Raw genomic sequence first — 23248 nt, forward strand, 5'->3', positions numbered from 1 at the left:
GGAACCAAGAGAAGCACCCAAAAGTTCAGGCTTGGTGGGTGTTGATAGAAGTCATTTGGATGGTGGCATCATCAGAGCAGGGCTTGGTGGGGAAACATTGCCCAGGGCTTCACTCAACAGAATGAATCATAGAATCATAGAGTTGGAAGAGACCACAAGGGCCATCCAGTCCAACCCCCTGCCAAGCAGGAAACACCACCAAAGCATTCTTGACATATGCCTGTCAAGCCTCTGCTTAAAGACCTCCAAAGAAGGAGACTCCACCACACTCCTTGGCAGCAAATTCCACTGTCGAACAGCTCTTACTGTCAGGAAGTTCTTCCTAATGTTTAGGTGGAATCTTCTTTCTTGTAGTTTGAATCCATTGCTCCGTGTCTGCTTCTCTGGAGCAGCAGAAAACAACCTTTCTCCCTCCTCTATATGACATTCTTTTATATATTTGAACATGGTTATCATATCACCCCTTAACCTTCTCTTCTCCAGGCTAAACATGCTCAGCTCCCTAAGTCGTTCCTCATAAGGCATTGTTTCCAGGCCTTTGACCATTTTGGTTGCCCTCCTCTGGACACGTTCAGGTTGTCAGTATCCTTCTTGAACTGTGGTGCCCAGAACTGGACACAGTATTCCAAGTGAGGTCTGACCAGAGCAGAATACAGTGGTACTACGGTATTTCTTCCCTTGATCTAGATGCTATACACCTATTGATGCAGCCCAGAATTGCATTGGCAATGAGAAGGTGAGCAGCGCTATCTTTCCACATTTTGATGTAACTGAAGTCGTACACATTGCCATCTGAACCACTGTTAGCATACCCTGCAACATCTTGGGAACCAAAATCAGGACACTCCTTTATTTGGTCCCAAGCGCTCACACATGCGCGAGAGCGCAAGACCAAAATATGCTCGCTTTTGGGTCTCGCAAGACTGAAAAGTGAGCGTCATTTGGTCTGGCGCTCTGGTGTGAGCCACCTGACTCGCTCCAGAGTGCCAGAATGAAAAATGAGACGTTCCAGGATCCAAACAGTAGCTGGGATTGGCTTCTGTAATTCTGGGATGTCCCGCTTAACTCAGAACTGTTGAGTGCCATGTGACAAGACCATGAAGTCCAGTGTCTAAAATCACCAAACCTTACCATTGCAATGTGATATGAGAGAAGTGCCATTAGGTAGCACTTCAATTCATAGAATCTTAGCATTGGAAGAGATCCCCAAGAACGGCTTCCTGTTTACTCATCAGGTGTGGTCTGAAAGCATTGCAGGTCTGTGCTATAAAAAGGACGATTAATAAGGAAATGTTGCTAGGATGCCAGCTAGTTTATAGCAAAGTAAAAATTAGCATTGGAGGGTGGGGTGGGGCATGTCCACCTGCGGATTTACTTGCAGGGGTTCCACACAGTTTTGTTTTCCTGAGGTCAATAAGATCATATCTGAACTTCTGAATAGCAGGGTGGAATGATTGGTCGTGAATCTGTCATGGATCCATTAGCTGAGATTATTGAATTGCAGAGGGTTGGACTAGATGGCCCTCGAGGTCCCTTCCAGCTCTATGATTCTATGAACTAAAGGGACTAGAAACATTTGAATAAATAAAATGACGATAGCTGAACATTTTAGGAGCGTCATCCTGGAATGTCCTGGGGGCGGGAGAGGGAACCACAATCCCAGAGCGCCCCTCTTCGGTGTGTATGCCTTGTGCATGCACTCTCCAACTTTGCAGCCTGTGGGAGAGGGCAGAGAAGAAGAGGACATTTTCTCCCTGGTCCTCATTCTAGCTGGTCTGACTTTGCCAGTCTAAGCACAGCAAGACTCTGCGCAAGTCCGTTTGCTGATGCAGTTGTAACCTTTTGCTCTTTTTGTGGCTTGCATTTAATAGCCACTGTTCCCCCCCTCCCCGGCCCACACACATTGTTCTACCCGATATCAAATACATTAGTACATTTGCCTTTCACATTTAGAGGAATGTTACGTCACTGGGCGCCTTTGATTCCGTTCCAAATTGTGAGGCGGGAGGGAGGAAAAGAAACACAACCCCCCCCCCTGCTTTGAAATATTAAAATGTGCTTCCTGCACAACCTGTTTTGGGTGCTTTCACCTTGTGACTTGGCACGCCCATTTAACCTGTCAAGCAGCCAGCGCACAATGTCTCACTTAGAGAAATATTAACAAAGGGATGTTGGCGGGTGTGTGTGTGTGTGTGCAATAAAGCACAACCTATATGGATGTTCAAGCTGGCGTCTGGCTGCAGGAGAGGTCTCCAGAAAGACGCTCGGTGGTTTCGGATATATGCAACGCTAGCGTGGATTGGTGGGGGTGTTGGAAACATGATGGACCTCCTTAGCAGCATTTTGGTGAGTGTTGTGCCGCAGGTGTCATGCAACGGACGTGCGATCAGCTCGCACAGTGAGCTTGCTTGACCCTCCGCTAAACAACTTCGATCCTGGCAAAAGCACCAAGTCGAAACTAGCCACGTTAGGGGAATGGCCGTAGCTCAGTGATAAGAGTGTCTGCCTTGCAAGCAGAAGTTCCCAGGTTCGATCCCCGCTAGCATCTCCAGGTGGGGTTCGGGGAGAAATTCCTGCCGGAAATCCTGGAGAGCTGCTGCCAGTCAGTGTAGACAATACTGAGTTAGATGGACCACAGGTCTGGCTGAGTATAAGCCAGGATAGTTGGTTAGAGCGTGGTGCTGATAACCTGCCAAGGTCGCAGGTTCAGTTCCCATATGGGACAGCTGCTTATTCCTGCCTTGCGGGCGGATGGACTTGACGATCCTCAAGGTCCCTTCCAACTCTACAATTCTAGGATTCTATATAACCCAGACTCCAATTCTTGATTAGGGGTGTATGGGGTGAGGTGGGGTGGGGTGGGGGAAAATTCAGTTCAGTTTGCATTGCAGGTGAACCTACAAATCTGCGCTCTCGGAAGCACTAAACGAGCCAAAACATATTGTTCAAAACTTGTACTACTGCTCATTCTGCAATGCACTCTGCTGGCTGAGTAATGTGTACAGAAGACGTACGTATGTGCCGTGGCAAAGTGTGCATGAAAATGAAATTGTGTAAATTGTATACAAAATACGTTGTATAAGGGCAATTTGCTTTGTGAAAATGCGTACATTAGGCAAAACTGCATACAAAATTAAAACCGTGTTTATGGAAGACAATCTTACTCAGCTATGAGAGATCGCTAAACAGAGAGAGAGAGAGAAAGAGATTAGATATGTAGTATGTTGACATTGGATCTGGTTTTTAGGTTATTGTTGATTTCAACCACTTTTCAATGTTTTAATCTATTGTTCTTCCTGATGATTTTATCGCTTTGTTGCTTTGAAGTTTCGTTACAAATAAGCAGTGTATAAATATTGTGAAATATTCAGATAAGTAAATAAAATATATTAGAAGTTCTCTCCCAAATGCTGATGAATTTTCATGACTTCTTTTTAAATAGCCAGCTGGTGTGGAAATTAGGAGAACTGAAGTTAACAGCAGGGGAAAATGAATTCCCAGAATCGAGAGATTCTTGAGAATTCTGAATGTTTCACTAGAGGCAGGTGGAATTTACAGCATGGATTACAAAGTCTTGCCATGCCTCCCTCCCTCTTATATTATCCCTTCTGAGCTGCGAACTGCCTGGCTCTTATCTCCTGGAGTGCAATATGTGTGAAAACACCCTTGCACCCAAGAACTGTTAGGAGAACCATGTATGTCGGGTCTAAAACCATAGATAGCTTTATGGTTTGGGTGGAAGTTTAGGGGGTCCGATTGCCATTTTCAGGAAGACATGCTAGGCCTTGCCTACTCTCCAGAGCTTTCCCTCCCTGTCTTCTGAGAGCCTTCAGAGTTCCCAAGAACCCAACTGATACCTTTTAATGCAATGAATACGGCATGTCGTCAAGATCTAACATTTAATTACAGTAATTAGAGAGTTTCTGCATGAGAATTTTCGGCGTAATGCTTTGCACCTTGAAAAATCACCTCCTGGTATCATGGGAAGGGTGCATTGAAGAGCTACATTCCTAGCAAGGCAACCTGGTTGAGGAGGAACCATAGCTCAGTGGTGGAACAACCCAAAGATACTTTGCATGCTAGAGATGCACACTCTTGCCTCTGCCATCAGCTGGAGAGTTGCACGCTCTGCTTCTTAGGAAAGAATGTCATGGCAAGGGGCAAACCAGCATGGCCACTTCCATTGGCCAGTGAAAGAGCGGCTTGAAGATGAAAATAGGGCTGTCCTAAGGAAAAGCGGAGGGACACGGGTGGCGTTGTGGGTTAAACCACTGAGCCTAGGGCTTGCCGATCAGAAGGTCGGCGGTTCGAATCCCCGCAACGGGGTGAGCTCCCGTTGTTCAGTCCCAGCTTCTGCCAACCTAGAAGTTCGAAAGCACGTCAAAGTGCAAGTAGATAAATAGGTACCACTCCGGCGGGAAGGTAAACGGTGTTTCTGTGCACTGCTCTGGTTCGCAAGAAGCGGCTTAGTCATGCTGGCCACATGCTCCCTCGGCCAGTAAAGTGACATGAGTGCTGCAACCCCAGAGTCGTTCGCGACTGGACCTTTACCTTTACCTTTAAGGAAAAGCGGGACAACAAATCAGAAATTGGGATGGCTTCTGTGAATTTGGGACTGTCGCTGGAAAATAGGGACACTTGGAGGGTCTGTGTCTATCAACAAAGCTCTAAGGGTTGCTGGATTGTGTGTGTGTGTGTGTGTGTGTGTGTGAGAGAGAGAGAGAGAGAGAGAGAGACAGACAGACAGACAGACAGACAGACAGACAGACAGACAGACAGACAGACAGACAGGCAGGCAGTAGTATTGCCTGCTGCCTATAAGCCGACTTTGATAATCCTTTGATTGAAAGGTATACCTCTTCAAAATAAACAAGAAGGCCCCAGCTTCAATTTCTGACATCTCCAGTTAAAAGGAGCAGGCGGCAGGTGGAAAGCCCTCTGCCTTAAGGTGTTGGAGAATCACTGCCGATCAGAATAGACAAGATGGCCCAAAGTCTGACCTGATGTAACACACAGTTTGCTGCATTCACAAAACAGCTGGCGGGCCCCATTCATAACCCTGCAGAGGCATGTAATGAGATGCTATTGCAGTACAACGAAAAGTCTGAACTCTTGTCAGACTAGAAAGGCAGAGCTGACAGCTGAGTGGCAGGCATGTCAGCTTAATTACACTGCTCTTCTCCCTCCCACTTTCCCGGCATTGTTCTCACCCATGTCATCTTCAGTGAGATTTCATAAATCAAGAAGGTTAACTCTGGAGGCAACAAGGTGTGGAAGAGCTGAGCTTGCTGGAGCAGCTTGCAAGGAACGCTGAGCCAATGTTCCCCATCATGTTCCACTAAACAGAAGTGAGTGAATGGTTGGTTGGGTGGATATGTGAGTGGGAGAGAGGGAGAGGGAGAGAAGGGACATGGGAAGCGGTCTTATATCAAGTCGGACCACTGTTCCACCTAGCTCAGCATTGTCCACCCTGGATGGAAGTGGTTCTCTGGGATTCCAGAAAGCGTTCTCTCCCAGCCCTACCTGAAGACACCAGGGATTGAAGCCGAGACCTTCTGCATGCTGAGCTACAACCCTTCCCGTGTGGGGCAGATCTAGCCCTGTCCACTGCTTGACTGTGCCCACCCCCATCCATGAGAATGTAGCTTTGGGGCAAAAGAGAGAGAAAATCCTCACCTCTGCTTTAATGTTCTGGGGGTTTGTTAGTCTTTGCATTCTAGGCATCCTAAATGGACCCACAGAGTCAATGAGCCTCTAGTGTTTTCTCAGGGGAGGACCCTAGTTCACACCATTTGAGAGTGTGGCGCTAATCATGCCAAGGTTGCAGGTTCGATCCCTGTATGGGACAGCTGCTTATTCCTGCATTGCAGGGGGTTGGACTAGATGATCCCCAGGGTCCCTTCCAACTCTATGATTCTATGGTTTCTACAGTACTGTTGCGCTTGGCTCCCTGAGACTGGCAAGGATGGAAATGGAGTGTGGCTCTTTTTCAGTGCTGGGGGCATTGTCATACAGTGGTTCCACTCCTTCCTCCTGGGCCGTGTTCAGAAAGTGGTGGTGGGAGATGAGTGTTCAGACCCCTGGGCTCTCACTTGTGGGGTGCCTCAGGGTTCTGTCCTCTCCCCCATGCTTTTTAACATCTACATGCAGCTGCTGGGAGAGATCATCAGGGGGTTGGGGCTGGGTGTCCATCAGTATGCGGATGATACCCAGCTCTACCTCTCTTTTAAATCAGAACCAGTGAAGGTGGTGAAGGTCCTGTGTGAGTGTCTGGAGGCGGTTGGAGGATGGATGGTGGCTAACAGATTGAGGTTGAATCCTGACAAGACAGAAGTACTGTTTGTGGGGGACAGGAGGCGGGCGGGTGTGGAGGACTCCCTGGTTCTGAATGGGGTACCTGTGCCCCTGAAAGACCAGGTGTGCAGCCTGAGAGTCATCTTGGACTCACAGCTGTCCATGGAGGCACAGGTCAATTCTGTGCCCAGGGCAGCTGTCTATCAGCTCCATCTGGTACGCAGGCTGAGACCCTACCTGCCTGCAGACTGTCTAGCCAGAGTGGTGCATGCTCTAGTTATCTCCCGCTTGGACTATTGCAATGCGCTCTACGTGGGGCTACCTTTGAAGGTGACTCGGAAACTACAATTAATCCAGAATGCGGCAGCTAGACTGGTGACTGGGAGCGGCCGCCAAGACCACATAACACCGGTCTTGAAAGATCTACATTGGCTCCCAGTACGTTTCCGAGCACAATTCAAAGTGTTGGTGCTGACCTTTAAAGCCCTAAATGGCCTCGGTCCAGTATACCTGAAGGAGCGTCTCCACCTCCATCGTTCTGCCCGGACACTGAGGTCCAGCACCGAGGGCCTTCTGGCGGTTCCCTCATTGCGAGAAGCCAAGTTGCAGGGAACTAGGCAGAGGGCCTTCTCGGTGGTGGCGCCTACCCTGTGGAACTCCCTCCCACCAGATGTCAAAAAGGAAAACAACTACCAGACTTTTAGAAGACATCTGAAGGCAGCCCTGTTCAGGGAGGCTTTTTAATGTTTAATAGATTATTGTGTTTTATTCTTCTGTTGGAAGCCTCCCAGAGTGGCTGGGGAGACCCGGCCAGATGGGCGGGGTATAAAAAATAAATTATTATTATTATTATTATTATTATTATTATTATTATTATTCCAGATTCAGCTTCCCCAGCTTTCATTTTCTGCCTAGTTTGTTGCTTGTATTAATCAGAGAGACCAGTCCAGCCTGTTAGGGGCAGAGATTGCTTACCAGGGACGGGATTTCTGGCCTCGAGCAGGGCTCAAGGGATGTGCGGTAACTCAGAAGGCACCGGTCATGCCACACGTGCTCTAGCGAGCTGCTGTATCTTTCTGGCTGCGAAATGGTGGAAACGCCACCGGCTGCTCCATGCTGATAAGTCCCAACAGGCACGCTTTTGTCTCAGCTGAACCTTAGAAACACAGGAAGCCACCTTAAAATGAGTCAGACCCATTGGTCCATCTAGCTGAGTGTTTTCGATGCTGACTGGCAGCAGCTCTCCAGAGTTTCAGGCAGGGAATGTCTCCTGGCCCTCCCTGGAGATTTCTGCATGGAGTTGCCCTACCGCTGAACTTCAGGAGCAGGAATCTCAAAGGGTCATGTCTTAGGTTTGCAGCAGAGTAATTTCAGGGATGCTGGCACAGCCCTGCCAATTTCATGCGTGGAAGTGGATCTTGGGGTCTTAGCACTGTAGAGTTGGAAAGAGACCACAAGCGTTATCTAGTCCAACCCCCTACAATGCAGGAAACTTTTGTCCAGTGTGAGGATTTGAACCTACAACCCTGAGATCAAGAGTCGCATGCTCTACTGACTGAGCTTAGTCTACCACAGCTTAGTCTTCTTTGTTTCCCGTTCATTCCACACTTTTGAGGAATCAGTCCTCCACCATGACAGCACCTCTGGAACTCCTTGCCTATTGATATTATGCAGGCACCCCTGCTATACAATTTTCAAAGCCTTCTAAGAACTCCCCCCCCCAATTTAAGAAGCCTACTCATATATGCAAATCTGACATGTATTTTGAGATGCAATTTAATTTTATAATGTATATTTTTGAACGGCTGACTTGATTTTGAAATCCTATAATATTGTGTGATTTTTAACGTTTGTTGTTGTTTCCTGGATCCTTCGCCAGGAGGTCTTGGGGTGGGTCACAATGATTTAAGGTTCAGAATGAAACAATGAAAACAAATTACTGTCACCAGAATAGTGATAAAATACGAAAAGCAAGAAATCTTGATGCAATCGCACATGAGACCACACCGAGATTGCTTTATTACAATGTTTAATATCAAGATTGCTTTATTGCAGTGTTTAACATCACAATTACTTTATCGCAGTGTGGTTTATCAGGGTCCATGCAAGCATCAGCACTGAAGATGGGAAAACATGCAAGAGGCACTGGCATTTTAGGAAGGACCCTGACAAACCAGACCATGAATTAGTCTTTTAAAGCCTTCCAAGTTGGTGGCCATCACTGCCTACTGTGGCGGTGAGTTCCATAGTTCAATTATGCACTGCGTGAAGAAGTCCTTTCTATTATCTGCCTTAAAGGAGTAAAGGAACTTAGATCTCTCTTGCAAGCAGACAAAGGTTTGATCAAAAGATGTCAGGAGGGCGGAGATGAGGAAAGACAAGACAGAAAGCTCTTTGGTACTCTGCACCATCTTTGGAAAGAAAAGCCGTGTTTGTTTATTAGGAGTGTCCCAATATTTGACGAGGACTCCCAGAGTAGCTGGATAGGCTCTTTATTTATTTATTTTTTTTAAGGCGGGCAGCTTCCTGAGAAAATAAACCTGCAATTGAATTACCGGGCTGTTACTAGACGAAGGAGATGACCTTGCAAATGACTGGAAAATTCAAAAAGCGATACAATAATCGAGTTTGGTTGGGCGAGCTCTGCTGGAACCTTGCCACTAATTAACTTAATGGTCTGCGTCTGGCTTTGCTCTGGCTTTTATTTTCCAGCCTGATTGTCACTTCGCTTTACGTTATCGGGCACAATTTTGGGGGGCTGACACACCCCTCTTTCGCTTCCTGAGCTTGCCTTTCCTTTGCCAGTGCAGGATTCTGAGTGCTAAGGTGAGCTTCATCCCCGTCTCTGTGCACCCTCATGGAATTGTAGAGTTGGAAGGGACCATTGAGGGGTGTGTGTGTCTTCTTATCCAACCCCCTGCAATTCAGGAATCTTTTGACCAACATGGGGCTTGACCCCACAAACCCTGAGATTAAGAGTCTACCGATTGAGCTACCCCAGGACATTGGGAAAGGAGTCTTCTTTCCACCAGGCCAGCCTGTATGTTAAATCTAGGACTCTCTTTTTCAGGGGTGGGGAATCTGTGGCCTTTCAGATGCTGTTGGACTCCAGCTCCCTTCAGCCCTACTCAGCAGAGCCAGTGGTTAAGGATGATGGGAGTGGTAGTTCAGCAACAGAGTCTCTACCACTGGCAGTGGTTCTCCAAAGCCTCAAGCAGAGGCATACTCCAATCCCATCACCTGTGACCACCTGAAGATGCCAAGGTTGAATGTGAAACCTCTATCAGGTCATCTAGCCTAGTATCTTCTACTCTGACAGTGGCTCTCCAGGATTTCAGGTTAGGGAAGGCTGGTGGTGAAGCTCTGGAGCAAGCCAGCAGTAAATCACACCATGCAGGTTGGAGTTAACTCTTCATTAGCCAGAACAGACTAGTGTTAGGCCCAGTGAGCACAGGAACTCATCCCTGGTAGGTCTTGACCAGGGGTCCCCAAACTAAGGCCCAGGGGCCGGATGCGGCCCAATTGCCTTCTAAATCCGGCCCCTGGATGATCCAGGAATCAGCATGTTTTTACATGAGTAGAATGTGTCCTTTTATTTAAAATGCATCTCTGGGTTATTTGTGGGGCATAGGAATGTGTTCATATTTTTTTCCAAAATATAATCCGCTCCCCCCCACAAGGTCTGAGGGACAGTGGACCGGCCCCGTGCTGAAAAGGTTTGCTGACCCCTGGTCTTGACCAATGGATCAGTTGTCCATGTGTCCTCTCTAGAGTTTTTTTCCCAAGCAATCAGAGACTGCACCTGCATGTCTGCCTTTGTTCCTCCTGCTTCTTGCCTCTTCTGGTTCTGGGAGACCAGGGAGGAGGGGAGCTGGTCACAGCCTGGCTTCTTCACCAGCTTGACTCCTCTTTGCCTCTCTCTTCTTGATTCAGCTTCTGCTTCTGATTCTTGACTTTGCTTTGCCACAGACTCCCCCAGCTCACTAAGCCCCATTACTCCTTCAGCTTCCAACACCTCATCTTCCCAGTCTTCTCCCTCTTACCATTCATTGTTGTTTAGGGCAGGCCTGTTTAGGGAAGCTTTTAATGTTTTATAAATTATTGTATTTTAATACCTCTGTTGCAAGCCGCCCAGAGTGGCTGGGGAAACCCAGCCAGATGGGCGGAGTATAAATAATAAGTTATTATAATATTATTATTATTATTGTTCCACCACCACTCCCCGGGCTTTGAGCTTTCTTCCCTTGGTGGTTCCCCTGCTGGTTCCTACCACCATTCATCTGCATCGAACTGGTCCATGACTTCTGGCCTGTGGGCTTTATTCAGCCCACATGTCTTCTCCATTTGACTTGTGAGAGCATGTTTTGCCAAAGCACATCTACTTGCCCCATGTGATTTCAGCTGTAATGCAGATAAACAGGGTCAAAAAGGGCTTTGCAGTTACCACCAGTCAACTGATCAGCACTACCTGCAAAGATCCGCTGCGAAAGCTATCTGTCTGGCTCCATTGCAAGCCCCGACAAACAGCTGGTTGTCGGTGCTTGCAAAGCCCAGGCAATTCAAAGCGCCATGTCAGCTGCTGTCATGGTGATGTCAGGTAGCTGGCAGCTGGGTAGCTCCGCCCACCTGTCAAACTTGGCTTGTGTGGGGACGTGGGTGGAAGGTAACGACCTGGCCCACCAGCTGGATCCGCCTCCTCACTTCTGTCCTACACAGAAGAGCAGAGCAATGGGACGAACGGAAAGAAGAGGAGCATTGTTTCATCACAGGGGTGGGGAGTTCTGGGTGGGGAGGAGCCAATGGCGTTTGGAGTCAGGCAGGCTGACAGAGGGGGCATTGCAGCCTCATTCCTCGCTTGGCAGCAGGTGGATGGAGTTAGCTATGGATCGAGGCCTTTCCAGGAACGGAGGGGCTGCGTGGCAGTTGTCTACAACCGAGCCTACCTAAGTTCTAAGACCTGCCTCTTCACAGTCTCATGTTTTTTGTACAGGAGGCTGACCAAGTGCTTCCTCAGTTTTTCCAGGAGGGTAAGGCACAGGCTCTTGCCATAGACTGGGGAGGATGTCGATTGCAATGGAGGTTCCCTCCCGGCTCCTCCTCTGAGGACTGGGCCCTGCCTCCATTGCCCCAGCCCTACTGCAACACTGGACATTACATTCCAATTAAACAAATGCCCCAGACCTAGGGTTATTCCTAGGTGTTGGGGGAGAGATGGCAACTGCTTCCCAAAATGGCGGGGGATATTTTGGTATAATGCTTCAAAGCAATGTAATTCTACAAAGACACAACGGAGCTGACATTTTCTGAGAAAAAAAGGTCTTCTAAGAACTTTTGGCTCAGCTATAATTGTATATAACCCTTCTGACTCTGTTTTTTTCACGGCGCCTTTAATTATATTTCATTGGGTTGTGTTGTTTGTTTGTTTTTAACTTTAGTTCCTTTTAAATTGTTTTATTGCTGGCTTTTATTGCTGGCTACTTCCTTCTATATACAGCTTTCTTTAAAAATAATAATAATATGCATTTTACCGTTTTGAAAACTGCCTGAACCTCTAATGAAGAAAAGTGGGTGTCAATATGTCATATCAATAAGGGTTTCCTCGCCATCCAGTGTTCTGAGCTCATCCTGCGTTGACGGAAACAAAAAAGGGTTTTCAAACAGGGGCAAGTTCTCACAGAGTCTTCAAGAGGTGAACCAGCAGAATGAAATGGGGATTTCTGGGTTTATAGTAGTGGCTGACATTTTAAACTTGAACATCAGAAGAACATGAGAAGAGGTCTCCTGGATGAGGCCATCAGCTACCTAGTCATAGAATCACAGGGTTAGATGGTACTCCAAAGGTCATCTAGTCCAACCCCCTGCAATGCAGGAATCCAGTGCTCTGTTCTCACAGTGGCTAACCAGATGCACCAGTGGGAACCCTGCAAGAGGGACACAGGCGTAGCTGTATTCTCTCCACCTGCAGTTCCCAGCAGATGGTGTTTAGAGGCGTTGCCCCCTCCAGCGGATTTCAGTTTGCAATCAATGAACGAGGGACAATTGATATAAAAACCTAGACTTTTCTGTGCGTATCTATTTACTTGTTAGCCCCCCCCCCCCGTTCTCTGGGCATCGTGCATTGCAATTAAAAGTCTAAGAATAATGCCTGTAAAAATCCACCATGAATCTTAGAAGCCAAATCCAGTATAAAGCCCAAATTTTAAAAAAGGAAATACACAGTAAGATGCAAGAGAAAACACAGGAGCTAAACACTACCACCAAATACAGTAACTAAAACCACTGGCCAGAGGGATTTAAGCGAGAATGCTAAAGTCTTAGTCTGGTGCCAAGCGAGCTTCCCTGGCAGAGCGGATTCAATTGCTAGGGGGCCACCACAGAAGAAGCCCTGTCCCTCATGGCACTCTGAGCTTCAGACTGAGGAAACTCAGAGATCTGCCTCTGTGGATGACCTTAAGTTTCAGGTAATTCCAGGAGGAGGAGATCTTCCTTCTGACATCAAGGTTCCAAGCCATTTAGGGCTTCATTAGTCAAAACTCTCCGAACTGGAGGCAGTGAGTGCAATAAATGATCTGGTTGCAGTTGTCATAAGGTGTTGACTTTTAGCTTCACTTCTTTCTTTCTTTTCTTTGTCTCCCCCAGTCTGCAGAGTTCTTTGAAATGCTGGAAAAAATGCAGGTATGTGCCATGTCAGTTCTGCCCGGAACTTGTTCCTCTTTGCAACTGTGCATGCATGTTTGAACATAATTTGAAGCAGGGTGTGGGTGCAAAAGGCCTTCAAAGATGTTTGAGATCTTTGGTGACTGGGATCGATGTCTCATGATTCTGAAAATACATGAACAGTGGCTGATCTGATAAAGATGAAGTGGCAGAGGATTTCACCCTGCCTTCCTTCAGCTTGCAAATAAATGATTTGCCAATAATTCAAGCTGCAAGAAATGGGAGCAGCAACCCAGCAAAATCACCAAATGGGAGTTATGCTACCCCAGGCGCTCTCAATCTTTATAGGCCTATGGGCATATTTTTTATATTTGAATGAGGACAGTGGGCATTCTACCCCCTAGAGCCTTTTCTCTCTCCTGCCCTCAGATCTGCACCCCCCAGGGCTGTTTTAAGCACATCCAGCGTCGTGGCACAAAGACCCCTCCGGCACCCCGCTCCCTTTCCCAAAATTTAGAGCTCACTGGGGCTTGCAGCTTTCCCGAAGAGGGAGGGGTGGGGAGGAGGTGTTGCCTACCCTCTTCCAGCCCCGGGGAAGGAAAGCGCCAGGCTGTGTGTCACCCAAAGTCTCTGGCTCGCGGGAGAAAGAGCAGGAGCCCCAGCCAGAGAGACATGGCTCCGTGTGCCCGCCTCTGCCCTGCACTCCACGAGCTGAGAGGCTGCACCGCGTCTCTGTCCTTCTCCGAGGTCTCTGCGCCGCGCGTCCTTCTCCTTTCCCCCGTGCTGGGCTCCGCTCAGTCGAGCTTCGCCAACAGCGTGCGCACCGCCGGACCAGCAAGAGCCGCTTGGGCGCTTTGCGCGTGCTGGTGGCAAAGCTCTACTGAGCGGAGCCCAGCGCAGGGGAAAGGAGAAGGAGGCGCGGCGCGGAGTCCTGGCCAGACCGCTGGAACTCTGCGCTCACTTGCGAGGCTCCGGGGTGCCACCTCCTTCTCCTCCACTGCCTGACAACAGCCCGCTGCCGGCACTCTCGCTGTAGCAGCTCAGCGGGCAGCGGCTGAGGGGGTTCTTGCAGCCGAGGGAGAGGAGGAGGCAGTGGTAGCGGAGCCATAGGGATTAGTGGCTGGTTGTGCCCCGCCAGCGTCCCTGAGAGCCAACGCCCTGGCGCAATGAGCCACTAGGCCCTATGGGAAAGACCCCTCTGGCAGCCCCCCCAGGAGTGTCACGGTCCGGTCGGCGAGCGGTTGAAGCCCTGACTGAGGACGTCAGGACCAGAGGCAAGATGGTGATGTAGAAGCAGGAACAGGCACAGGGCTGAGGGTCCAGCAGCAGGCAGTCGCAGGGTCAAGGAGCAAGGCAGAGGCGAAGGTCTGGGAGTCAAGGAGCAGAGTGTCGGCAAGGCAAAGGTCCAAGGGTCGAGGATCAAGGCATCGGAAAGACAAGGGTCCAAGGAGCGAGAGGCCAGAGGCAACCAGGCAGGGATAGCGTTGCTGTGGCAAAGAGCTGAAGGGAAATGCTGAGCTTTTATCCCTCCCAGCTCCTGCCAGCAGGTGCAGTGAGGTATCAAGTGGCCTCACCTGAGTGTCCACTCCTTGCCTCTCCAGCACAAGCTAAGGCAGGCCCCAGTCCTGCAAAGCACTACAGGCCCCAGAGCCTGACTCCTGCCCATACTCCTGACAAGGAGAAAGAGAAAGAGAAAGAGAAAGAGAAAGAGAAAGTGCACATAGACTCCACTTTTCTAAGACATGGTCTGCAAAAGTGCTCCTGGGGATGGGGGTGGGAGGAAGACTGGTAAAATGAAGGTCATCCTTGCTAACTTGAAGTAGATAGATGGCTGTCCTCAGTGACCAGTGGAGACTGCCATAATTTTGAACGAAAGCTGCATCACAGCGGCCCATTGTTCCCAGGGGGCCATTTTCAATGAGGATGCAGCTGCTGTTTGTTGCAGCTCTGCCACTGCCCCACATCCCAATATCAAAAGTGGGGAATAGGGCTGAGAAATGTCTGTGGGCCCTATGACAGTGGTGGCTGGTGCCCATTGGCAACTGGTGGGGCAGAAGGCAGGGAGCCCACCAGCAGGTGGAACCAGAGCCAATGGCAGGCAAAGCCAACTCATTCTAGTGTTGTATCCATCCTCCTCCTCCTCCTCTCTTCTGAGTTATCCCAGGGCAAGACTGAGACTAAGGTGGAGGAAGTTGACAGGCAGGGCCACCACCTTCTGGGCTGATTTTAAGGAAGAAGACAGGCAAGTGGGGCTGGCTGAGGGCAGGCTGTGGGCTTGGTGGGCCAATGCCCCATTTGACCAAATAAACTAGACTAGTAAGAAGTTCTGTGTTGCAAATTTTAACCAGGAACATGCACTCAAGACCTCTGGCATGTATCCCAAAGTAACTAAACAAATTGCATGTCTTGTTTTTTTTTACAAACAGGGACCGAAATTAGAGGAACAGAGAAGTGGAAGCCAGAGAAGTAAGGTCAGTTTCAGGACAAGGTCCAAACGTGGGTCTCCTTTTCAATGTCTAGGAACGGAATATAGCTTTCCTTGGACAAGGTGGTTGATAATGTAAAGCGCTTCTCAGTTCTCATCAGTTTCTCCACAGGCTGAAATCCAACAGGCAGATCCTAGCCCCACCGTGGAGCACTTCACTGGGTAGGTGGTGCTGACCACCTATTGATCACCTGACATCACCATGACATCAGGTGTCCCATGTTTCCTTTGTAGCATGGCTTGGGGTCAAGCTGCGCTGTAAAGGCAGATCCAAGCAGGATTCGAACACACGGTGCTTTGGCGTTTCCCATTGGCTTGCTGTTGTCCTTGGTTAGATGATTAGTGCTGCCTTTTGGCAAGGATCCACGGTGCTATGGAGGGGATAGGGATTCCTGATAGGGGATTTCATAGCACAGTCGACTCCAACCTACTCCTCATTGATTTGAGATGGTGTAGCTTTGTCCCCTGGTGGTACTACCGTGTTTCTCCTAAAATAAGCCATACCCCGAAAATAAGCCATAGTGATAGGCAGTTTAACCTTGTAGGTTAAACTGCACCATACTTAATAATAATAAAAAAGACATCCTCTGAAAATAAGCCACTGGTGGTTTTTTTTGAGGAAAAATAAATATAAGACGGTGTCTTATTTTTGGAGAAACACGGTAGTGGTGCAGAACGTCCTTCTGGCTTAAATATGAGCATCCCCAATCAGTATTGGCATCCCGTCAACTCTCGAAGACCCACCTGTTTAGGGTGAGCATTTTGATCCAACTTTTAATTGCTCTTTTAATTGCTTTGTTGGGGTGTTGTTGTTGTTGTTTTTTAAAAAATGGGATTGTTTTATTGAACATTTTAAATATGTGTATATAAGTAAGTATATAAGTAAACAAATGACAGGCTAACTGCTGTTCTGGGCTTGGTTTCTCAGTCTGCGCAATGCCTGAATATCTTGTTCCTTCTGCATTTGACAGAGTCCAACTGCAAGCTTGCAGCAAAACATGTCTCTGCCCATATGTCTATGTTCCTATCAGTAGCCAAAGTGTGTCACCGGTGTGTGAGGGAGAGACTTATTGCCGCCAAGGAACACCGGTGGTCTTTTGTAAGGTCCTCAGCCATCTATTGGTTGCCTTTCCCCTCAGTAATCCAGATGCTCAAACTCAGAACAAAAGTGATGGCGCAGGCAGAAGGATTTGAGTATTATTGAAAACCGAGGCTCTGATTAAAAATGCAGGGATCAACGCTATGGGGGGTGGGGGGGAGAGGCCTTAATCCAGCTTTTCCCCCTACCTTCTTCCTGTGTTGAGCTTGTAAGAAATATGATGCTGGAGAGCTCAGGCTGAACAACATGGATTCAATAGTTCTTGCTCGCATTCAGCTGCTAGGAAGATTTCCGGAGAAAAGGACCCTGGATGAATTTATGACCAGCCCTTTCAAATACACACACACACACCACAAACACCTTTAAGAATGAAAGAATAGCCTGCTGGATTTGGCCAGGGGCCCATCTAGTCCAGCATCCTGTTCTCACAGCAGCCAACCACATGGCTATTATGAAAAGCCTGCAAGTAAAATATGAGAGCATTAGTTCTCTTCTGCTTGTGATCCCCAGCAACTGGTATTCAGAAGCCTTTCACCATGGAGGTAGGACACAACCATCACCACCTTATTGTCCTATGAATTTGAGTAATCCTCTTAAAAAAAGCCATCTAAGTTGGTGACTATCACTGCCTCCTGCGGGAGCAAATTCCGTACATTATGCTTTGTATGAATGAGTACTTTCTTTTCTCTGTCCTCCAACGTTCAGCTTCATCGGATGAATATGAAGTCTAGTGTTCTAAAAGAGGGCGAGGAAACACTTGTCTCTGTCCTATTTCTTTGTGCCATGCATGAACTGTTGTCGATATCCTGTGCCCAAATTGTGCTAGAATTAATGGCAGCTTTTCCTTCGGATGTTTTTCAGGAGGACTACATCCCATATCCCAGCATTGATGAAGTGAGTATCACCAGACCTGCTAGTCCACGCATGTTTCCGTGCGAATGTGTGTGTCCTGCACGTGTACTCAGTATAAAAGGCCAATTAGCTGTGATTCCTGCATTGCAGGGGCTTGGGCTAGAAGACCCTTTGGGTCTCAGTTCTGTGATTCTATGGAGTAGGGGTTCACAAGCATTGCCTCGGCTGACCATGCTTCATCAGGGAAACTCAGTGCGGGCCACTGCTAGTGTAATTGCTCTACAGAGAGTCAGCAATCCCCACACCCCTGGAACTCACTGAGTTAGGGACTTCCCCTGCATTGAAAGACAGGCAGATTGAGCGGATGAGACTAACAGGGGGTCCAGTGACCAAAAAGGTGGTTTCTGCATGTGCTGCAGAGGGACATCAGGGGCAGATGGGGCTTGTCAACCTGGGATGGTATAATAATTTAATAATAATAATAGATTTATACCCTGCCCATCTGGCTGGGTTTCCCCAGCCACTCTGGGAGGCTCCCAATAGAATATGAAAAACACGATAAAATTAAAAACACGATAAAACATCAAACATTAAAACAGGGCTGCCTTCAGATGTTTTCTAAAAGTCAGATAGTTGTTTATTTCCTTGACATCTGATGGGAGGGCATTCCACAGGGCAGGCGCCACTACCAAGAAGGCCCTCTGCCTGGCCTGGTTCCCTGTAACCTCAGTTCTCGCAGGGAGGGGACTGCCAGAAGGCCCTTGGAGCAGGACCTCAGTGTCCGGGCTGAATGTTGGGGGTGGAGACGCTCCTTCGGGTATACTGGGCCGAGGCCATTTAGGACTTTAAAGCTCAGCACCAAGACTTTGAATTGTGCTTGGAATAGGGTTGCCCGACTCAATAGAGGTGACTCAATAAATGCCTTTAATTGCCCTGCTCTCTTTTGAGTCTGGAAACTTTAAAGAGAAACCAGCAGACCCTTTGCTTGGAAATTAAACAAAGGGTCTGCTGGTTTCTCTTTAAGGTTTCCAGACTCAAAAGAGAGAAGGGCAATTAAAGGCACAGAAGTCCTGTCCTCTATTGAGTCTGGCAACCCTAGCTTGGAAATATATTGGGTATCCAATCTAAGAGAAGGAAAACTGCTCCTAAACCCCTGTTGCCTTGCAGGATATCTTGCAGGGAGAAGAAAAGGCTAAGGAGTAAACCCTACAGAAACCCAGAGTGGACTTTCTAAGTTGGTTGGATGGCACCTTGCATGCCTCCTCCCAGCAACGGCCAAGCTGGTGCCAAACATATTGCTCTGCTTTCCTTTGGATCACATCAGTGAGGCTGAGCTGGGCAGGGCGAGTGTCCTTGTCATCTGGGCAGCCCAGGACCTCCCTCCATACACTCTGCCCAGGCTTGAACCCCAGAGAGATCACTGTTGCTGCTGTAAATGCAGCAAAAGCAACATGGGAGGCAGAAGTTACAAGTGACTGGTCTCTGCAGCAACAGAGGGTGCTGTGATTCTCCAGTGGTTTGCCCTCCCCTCCATTGGCTCTCGAGACAGGTGAATGCCGACATGCCTCTGCAATGGAGGCAGAACATTGCCATTGTGGCTAGTAGCTGTTGAGAGCTTTATACCCCATGAATTTGTTTAATCCTCTTCTCTAATCCTCCAAAGTTGTCAGTCATCATGGTTTGGTACCGATATGTGGTCAGCCCTGCCTCTGAAGCCTGCTTAATATTTTCCCCAGATTGTAGAAAAAGGCAGCCCCTATCCTCTCATCATCCTGCCGCAGTTTGGGGGCTACTGGATCGAAGACCCCGAGAATGTCAGTACACCCACCTCATCGGAGAGCAGCATCTGTGATGAAGACGAGGAGCAGCTGAGCCCCAGTACTTATGGCTACAAGCTGGAGTGCAAAGGGGAAGCCAGAGCATATAGGAAACACTTCTTGGGAAAGGTCAGTGGGGAATTGTGAGCCTGGACTTGGGCCACCAGAGGTTTTGAAAGGAAGAGAGAAATCCCTACTAAGTCTACTGATGAGATTGATCACGAATGAGTTTGGTAATAATAATGGATTGAAGTTTAATCTTTAGCTGTTAATTAATAAACAATTAATTATGGGACCCGGGTGGCGCTGTGGTTAAACCACTGAGCCTAGGGCTTGCTGATCAAAAGGTCGGCGGTTCGAATCCCTGTGATGGGGTGAGCTCCCGTTGCTTGGTCCCAGCTTCTGCCAACCTAGCAGTTGGAAAGCACATCAAAATGCAAGTAGATAAATAGGAACCGCTACAGCGGGAAGATAAACGGCGTTTCCATGTGCTGCTCTGGTTTGCCAGAAGCGGCTTTGTCATGCTGGCCACATGACCTGGAAGCTATACGCCGGCTCCCTCGGCCAATAATGCGAGATGAGCGTGCAACTCCAGAGTCGGTCACGACTGGACCTAATGGTCAGCGGTCCCTTTACCTTTACCTAATAAACAATGATCACACTTTGGCTCATGATGGCCATGCGTAGCCAGCAAAATGGATGTGATGGAGAAGGACAAGGGCACTTCAAGAGGGTCCATATATTCGAGGGGGGTAGCACCTTTTGCAGCCCAAGGACTGTATCCCTTTCAGTGCAATCTTCACCTGCTGCCAGCCGTGGGTGGGGCCAGTGGGAAAAGTGGGTGGAGCAAAGAATGCAGATTTTTCACTCATTGTCCAATTGCACAGTAGGGTAGACACACAGACACACCTCACAGACACACCTCTGTTCTCCAGCCATGCGAGGAAAAGGTAATTTTGGAGCTCAAGGACACATTCCAGCCAGGCAGACACATTGTGGGTGTGAAGCAGGGCCAGTGAGAGATGTCCAGAGGGCCAGTTAGAGAGGCCTTGGGAGGCCTGAGGTTTCCCACTCATTGTGACATCTTTGGGAGTGCAATACAGGGAGAGGGGAAATGGAGGTATGTTCTGAGTGTTGAGTTTTCCCCATCACAGTTTTGCATGAGTGCTGGTCATCTGTTACGCTGCCCTCAGAGTTGTTGATACAGCTCCTGTAGCTTATAGTGGCAAGTGGCATGGATCAAATATTGAGACCTACGAGTGAAGTGTAAATAATTGCTTTTTGGTTTCCCAGAGGATGGCAAGATTGTGAGATGTTCTTAAGATAGCAATGAGTCAGCCGTGATTCCTTCTAGGCGTCAAGACCCAACACTGAGGGAACAGTCGGGGCGGCTGGGGCGAGATCAAAAACCCTCGCTTTCCCCTGGGCTTCTTCCTCACACTGTTAACACTTCCCTTCTATTTTTAGGATCATTTAAATTTTTACTGCACAGCTAGCAGCCTGGGAAATTTGATCCTTTCTATTAAGTGCGAAGAGGCAGACGGAATGGAATACCTAAGAATTATACTCAGGTACAGTAAGCGGAAAAGGGGTCAGTGTCTCAAGCAATCCAATTTCCAAAGTTTTGTTTCATGAACTTCTTCAGTCATTTCTGCTACATCTCATATGCTAAGAGCAAACATACATTCCTGTTCCTTTTCTTAATTGTGGCACATGGCATCGAGCTCTTACACACTTCCACTTGCCTTGTGTCTTTAATGCTGACGCGGGTGGCGCTGTGGTCTAGACCACTGAGCCTCTTGGACTTGCTGATCAGAAGGCTGGCGGTTCAAATCCCTGCAACAGGGTGAGCTCCCGTTGCTCCGTCCCAGCTCCTGCCAACCTAGCAGTTTGAAAGCACACCAGTGCAAGTAGAGAAATCGGTACTGTTGCGGCAGGAAGGTAAACGACATTTTCATGTGCTCTGGCTTCCATCATGGTGTCCCGTTGCGCCAGAAGCGGTTTAGTCATGACCCGGAAAGCTGTCTGTGGACAAACGCCGGCTCCCTCGGCCTGAAAGTGAGATGAGCGTCGCAACCCCATAGTTGCCTTTGACTGGACTTAACCATCCAGGGGTCCTTTACCTTTAGTGCTGAATCGGAGAAAACATGAATTCCATGGAAAACCCAGTTGATGTTTGCTCCAATCTAAGAGTGTGTTTTTCTAAAGAAAGCAGTGGGACAAATGGAAGTCTGAATGAGCCCATTGTTCTATATCATCCTGCATACTAATACTAACTTTAGGGGATCAATTAAGTGCATACTATTCCTCCCCAAACAGCCCAGTGAGCACTGAGCATGCTCAGTGGCTTAGGATTGCTGACGGGGAGCCAACATTTTTTTGGGTAGGAGGGGATGTAATGTATAAGAGGTTGGCTGGAACACTGAAGAGCATCGCTCTGCACTGTGTCATTTTGCTACAGGTCCTACTTGTTCTTGCCATGCCTTCTATAGTCTTAGTTCCAGGGCAGATTTCCCTGCAGAAAATGAGCCAAGCTTTGTGTGTTGTGGAACTGCCTATTGCCCAAGTATTTGTACAATTCTGGTTATGCAACCTCAGAACAGAAACTGTTAAGCTAAGAATGGGCAAATCTGCCCATTTCACTTTCTCGGTTGTTTTATTTTTTTATGCTTCCAGTCTTAAATCCAGTCCTCCACATTTTCACACCAGCTTGCACTTTATTTAATAATAATAATAATCCTCGTGAAAATTTGTCAGTAAGAATTTCTCCAAATATACTCAATACAATTTCCCCTAATATAACGCCTTTTAGTATCTTATCTTCGCTAAGATGTACATTGTTATGCACACGTTAACCTTTGTGTGCGCATTTCTGTGTATTTTGTTTGGAGAACTCCGCTGCAAAATTCGCATTTCGGTTCACACCTTGTTTCGGAAAGTTCAAAACAGATAGATTTTCCTTTAAACTGAAACCGAATCAAATCCCCCACCTCCACTCCTACATCCTGGCCTGTGAATATTCTGGCTGGAGGCTGGGCTCTGTAGGGTCCCAGCTTGATCCAACGTGCCTCTTTTTACATTTTTATTCATTTTTGTGGCCATGTCTGCCCCCACCCCTAATGCCTTTTCTATGCTAGAAGAGGCAACCCTAAATGCAAGCCAGGAATCTAATGTCAAGGAACAGAAAGGGGCACAATTACGGATTTTTGTATTCTTGATGAGTGCAAATGATAAGATTTGTTCGGCAGCCAGCTTCTTGCCCTTTCTCATTGGTGCTTCAGGCTTCTCCCATCCTAATCGTCAGTTGCTAATATAGCAAAGGGCTCTTCACTCATTTGAGCACTCTAAAGGAGCATAACCTCTAGTTGCTATTTGTGGACTGATGGACTGAGGAAGAGGAGGATCATTTTAGCTCCCTCCCTGGGCCCCTAGGAGGTGGCTCCTAAAGATCCCCAGTTTTCCCCTACGCACCAAGATTGCGTAGTCAATCTCCTCTTGAGTCGGGAACCTTTGCTGTGTGAGAAGGAAGGAAATGGTGATAACCCGGAAAGCCAGGCTAAGAACCCATACTGTATAGATCTCCCTCCCTCCCCCCGCCGCCGTCACACACTTTGAATTTGGAGTCTGTTCTTTCAAGATTACTTTGGTAACGAACGTCATTTTGCTTGATCTACAGCCAGCCCCTAGGAAACCAGATGTAAAAAAAATCCCTGCAAGGATATTGGAAAATATCAATCATATTTAGCACCATTCCTTCTCAAAACCAAGGAAAACAAGCTCCTGTTTGACTTATCCTCTTATTTCGTAGGCAAACCCATGAATTTTTAAAAAGATCAGGAGACTAAACAACTGTAAGGTTCACTGCCAACAGTCCCCCCCCCCTGCCCAAATGTTCAGTGAAATTTCATTTCCAGACATCTGGTATAGCTTCGCATTGTGAATTTTGCAGATATTTTGTGTGTGTTACTCTTTCAAGCCCAAAGGCATCTGTACACCATCACAGCTTATTTCCGACTTACGTCCTTTCTCCCTCTCTCTTTGCTT

General features: G+C 48.0%; 1 protein-coding gene across 6 annotated transcripts in view; it reads left to right on the forward strand.

Moving 5' to 3' along the window:
• The window catches only part of RAP1GAP2 (RAP1 GTPase activating protein 2), a 160807-nt gene that overhangs the window by 99698 nt on the left and 37861 nt on the right, over nucleotides 1–23248 (forward strand). For 5 of the 6 annotated variants that reach the window (XM_035138755.2, XM_060268371.1, XM_035138760.2 and 2 more), the window contains 5 exons: nucleotides 12934–12969; nucleotides 15378–15422; nucleotides 17397–17429; nucleotides 19124–19333; nucleotides 20672–20775. In XM_035138755.2, coding sequence (XP_034994646.2) covers nucleotides 12934–12969; nucleotides 15378–15422; nucleotides 17397–17429; nucleotides 19124–19333; nucleotides 20672–20775 — 428 coding nt within the window. Of the gene's footprint in view, nucleotides 1–602; nucleotides 2347–12933; nucleotides 12970–15377; nucleotides 15423–17396; nucleotides 17430–19123; nucleotides 19334–20671; nucleotides 20776–23248 lie in introns of those variants that run through there. The other variant, XM_035138758.2, reaches the window with a different exon arrangement.

This window comes from Zootoca vivipara, chromosome 15, assembly GCF_963506605.1.
Source record: "Zootoca vivipara chromosome 15, rZooViv1.1, whole genome shotgun sequence".
In the NCBI taxonomy this organism is placed as follows: Eukaryota; Metazoa; Chordata; class Lepidosauria; order Squamata; family Lacertidae; genus Zootoca; species Zootoca vivipara.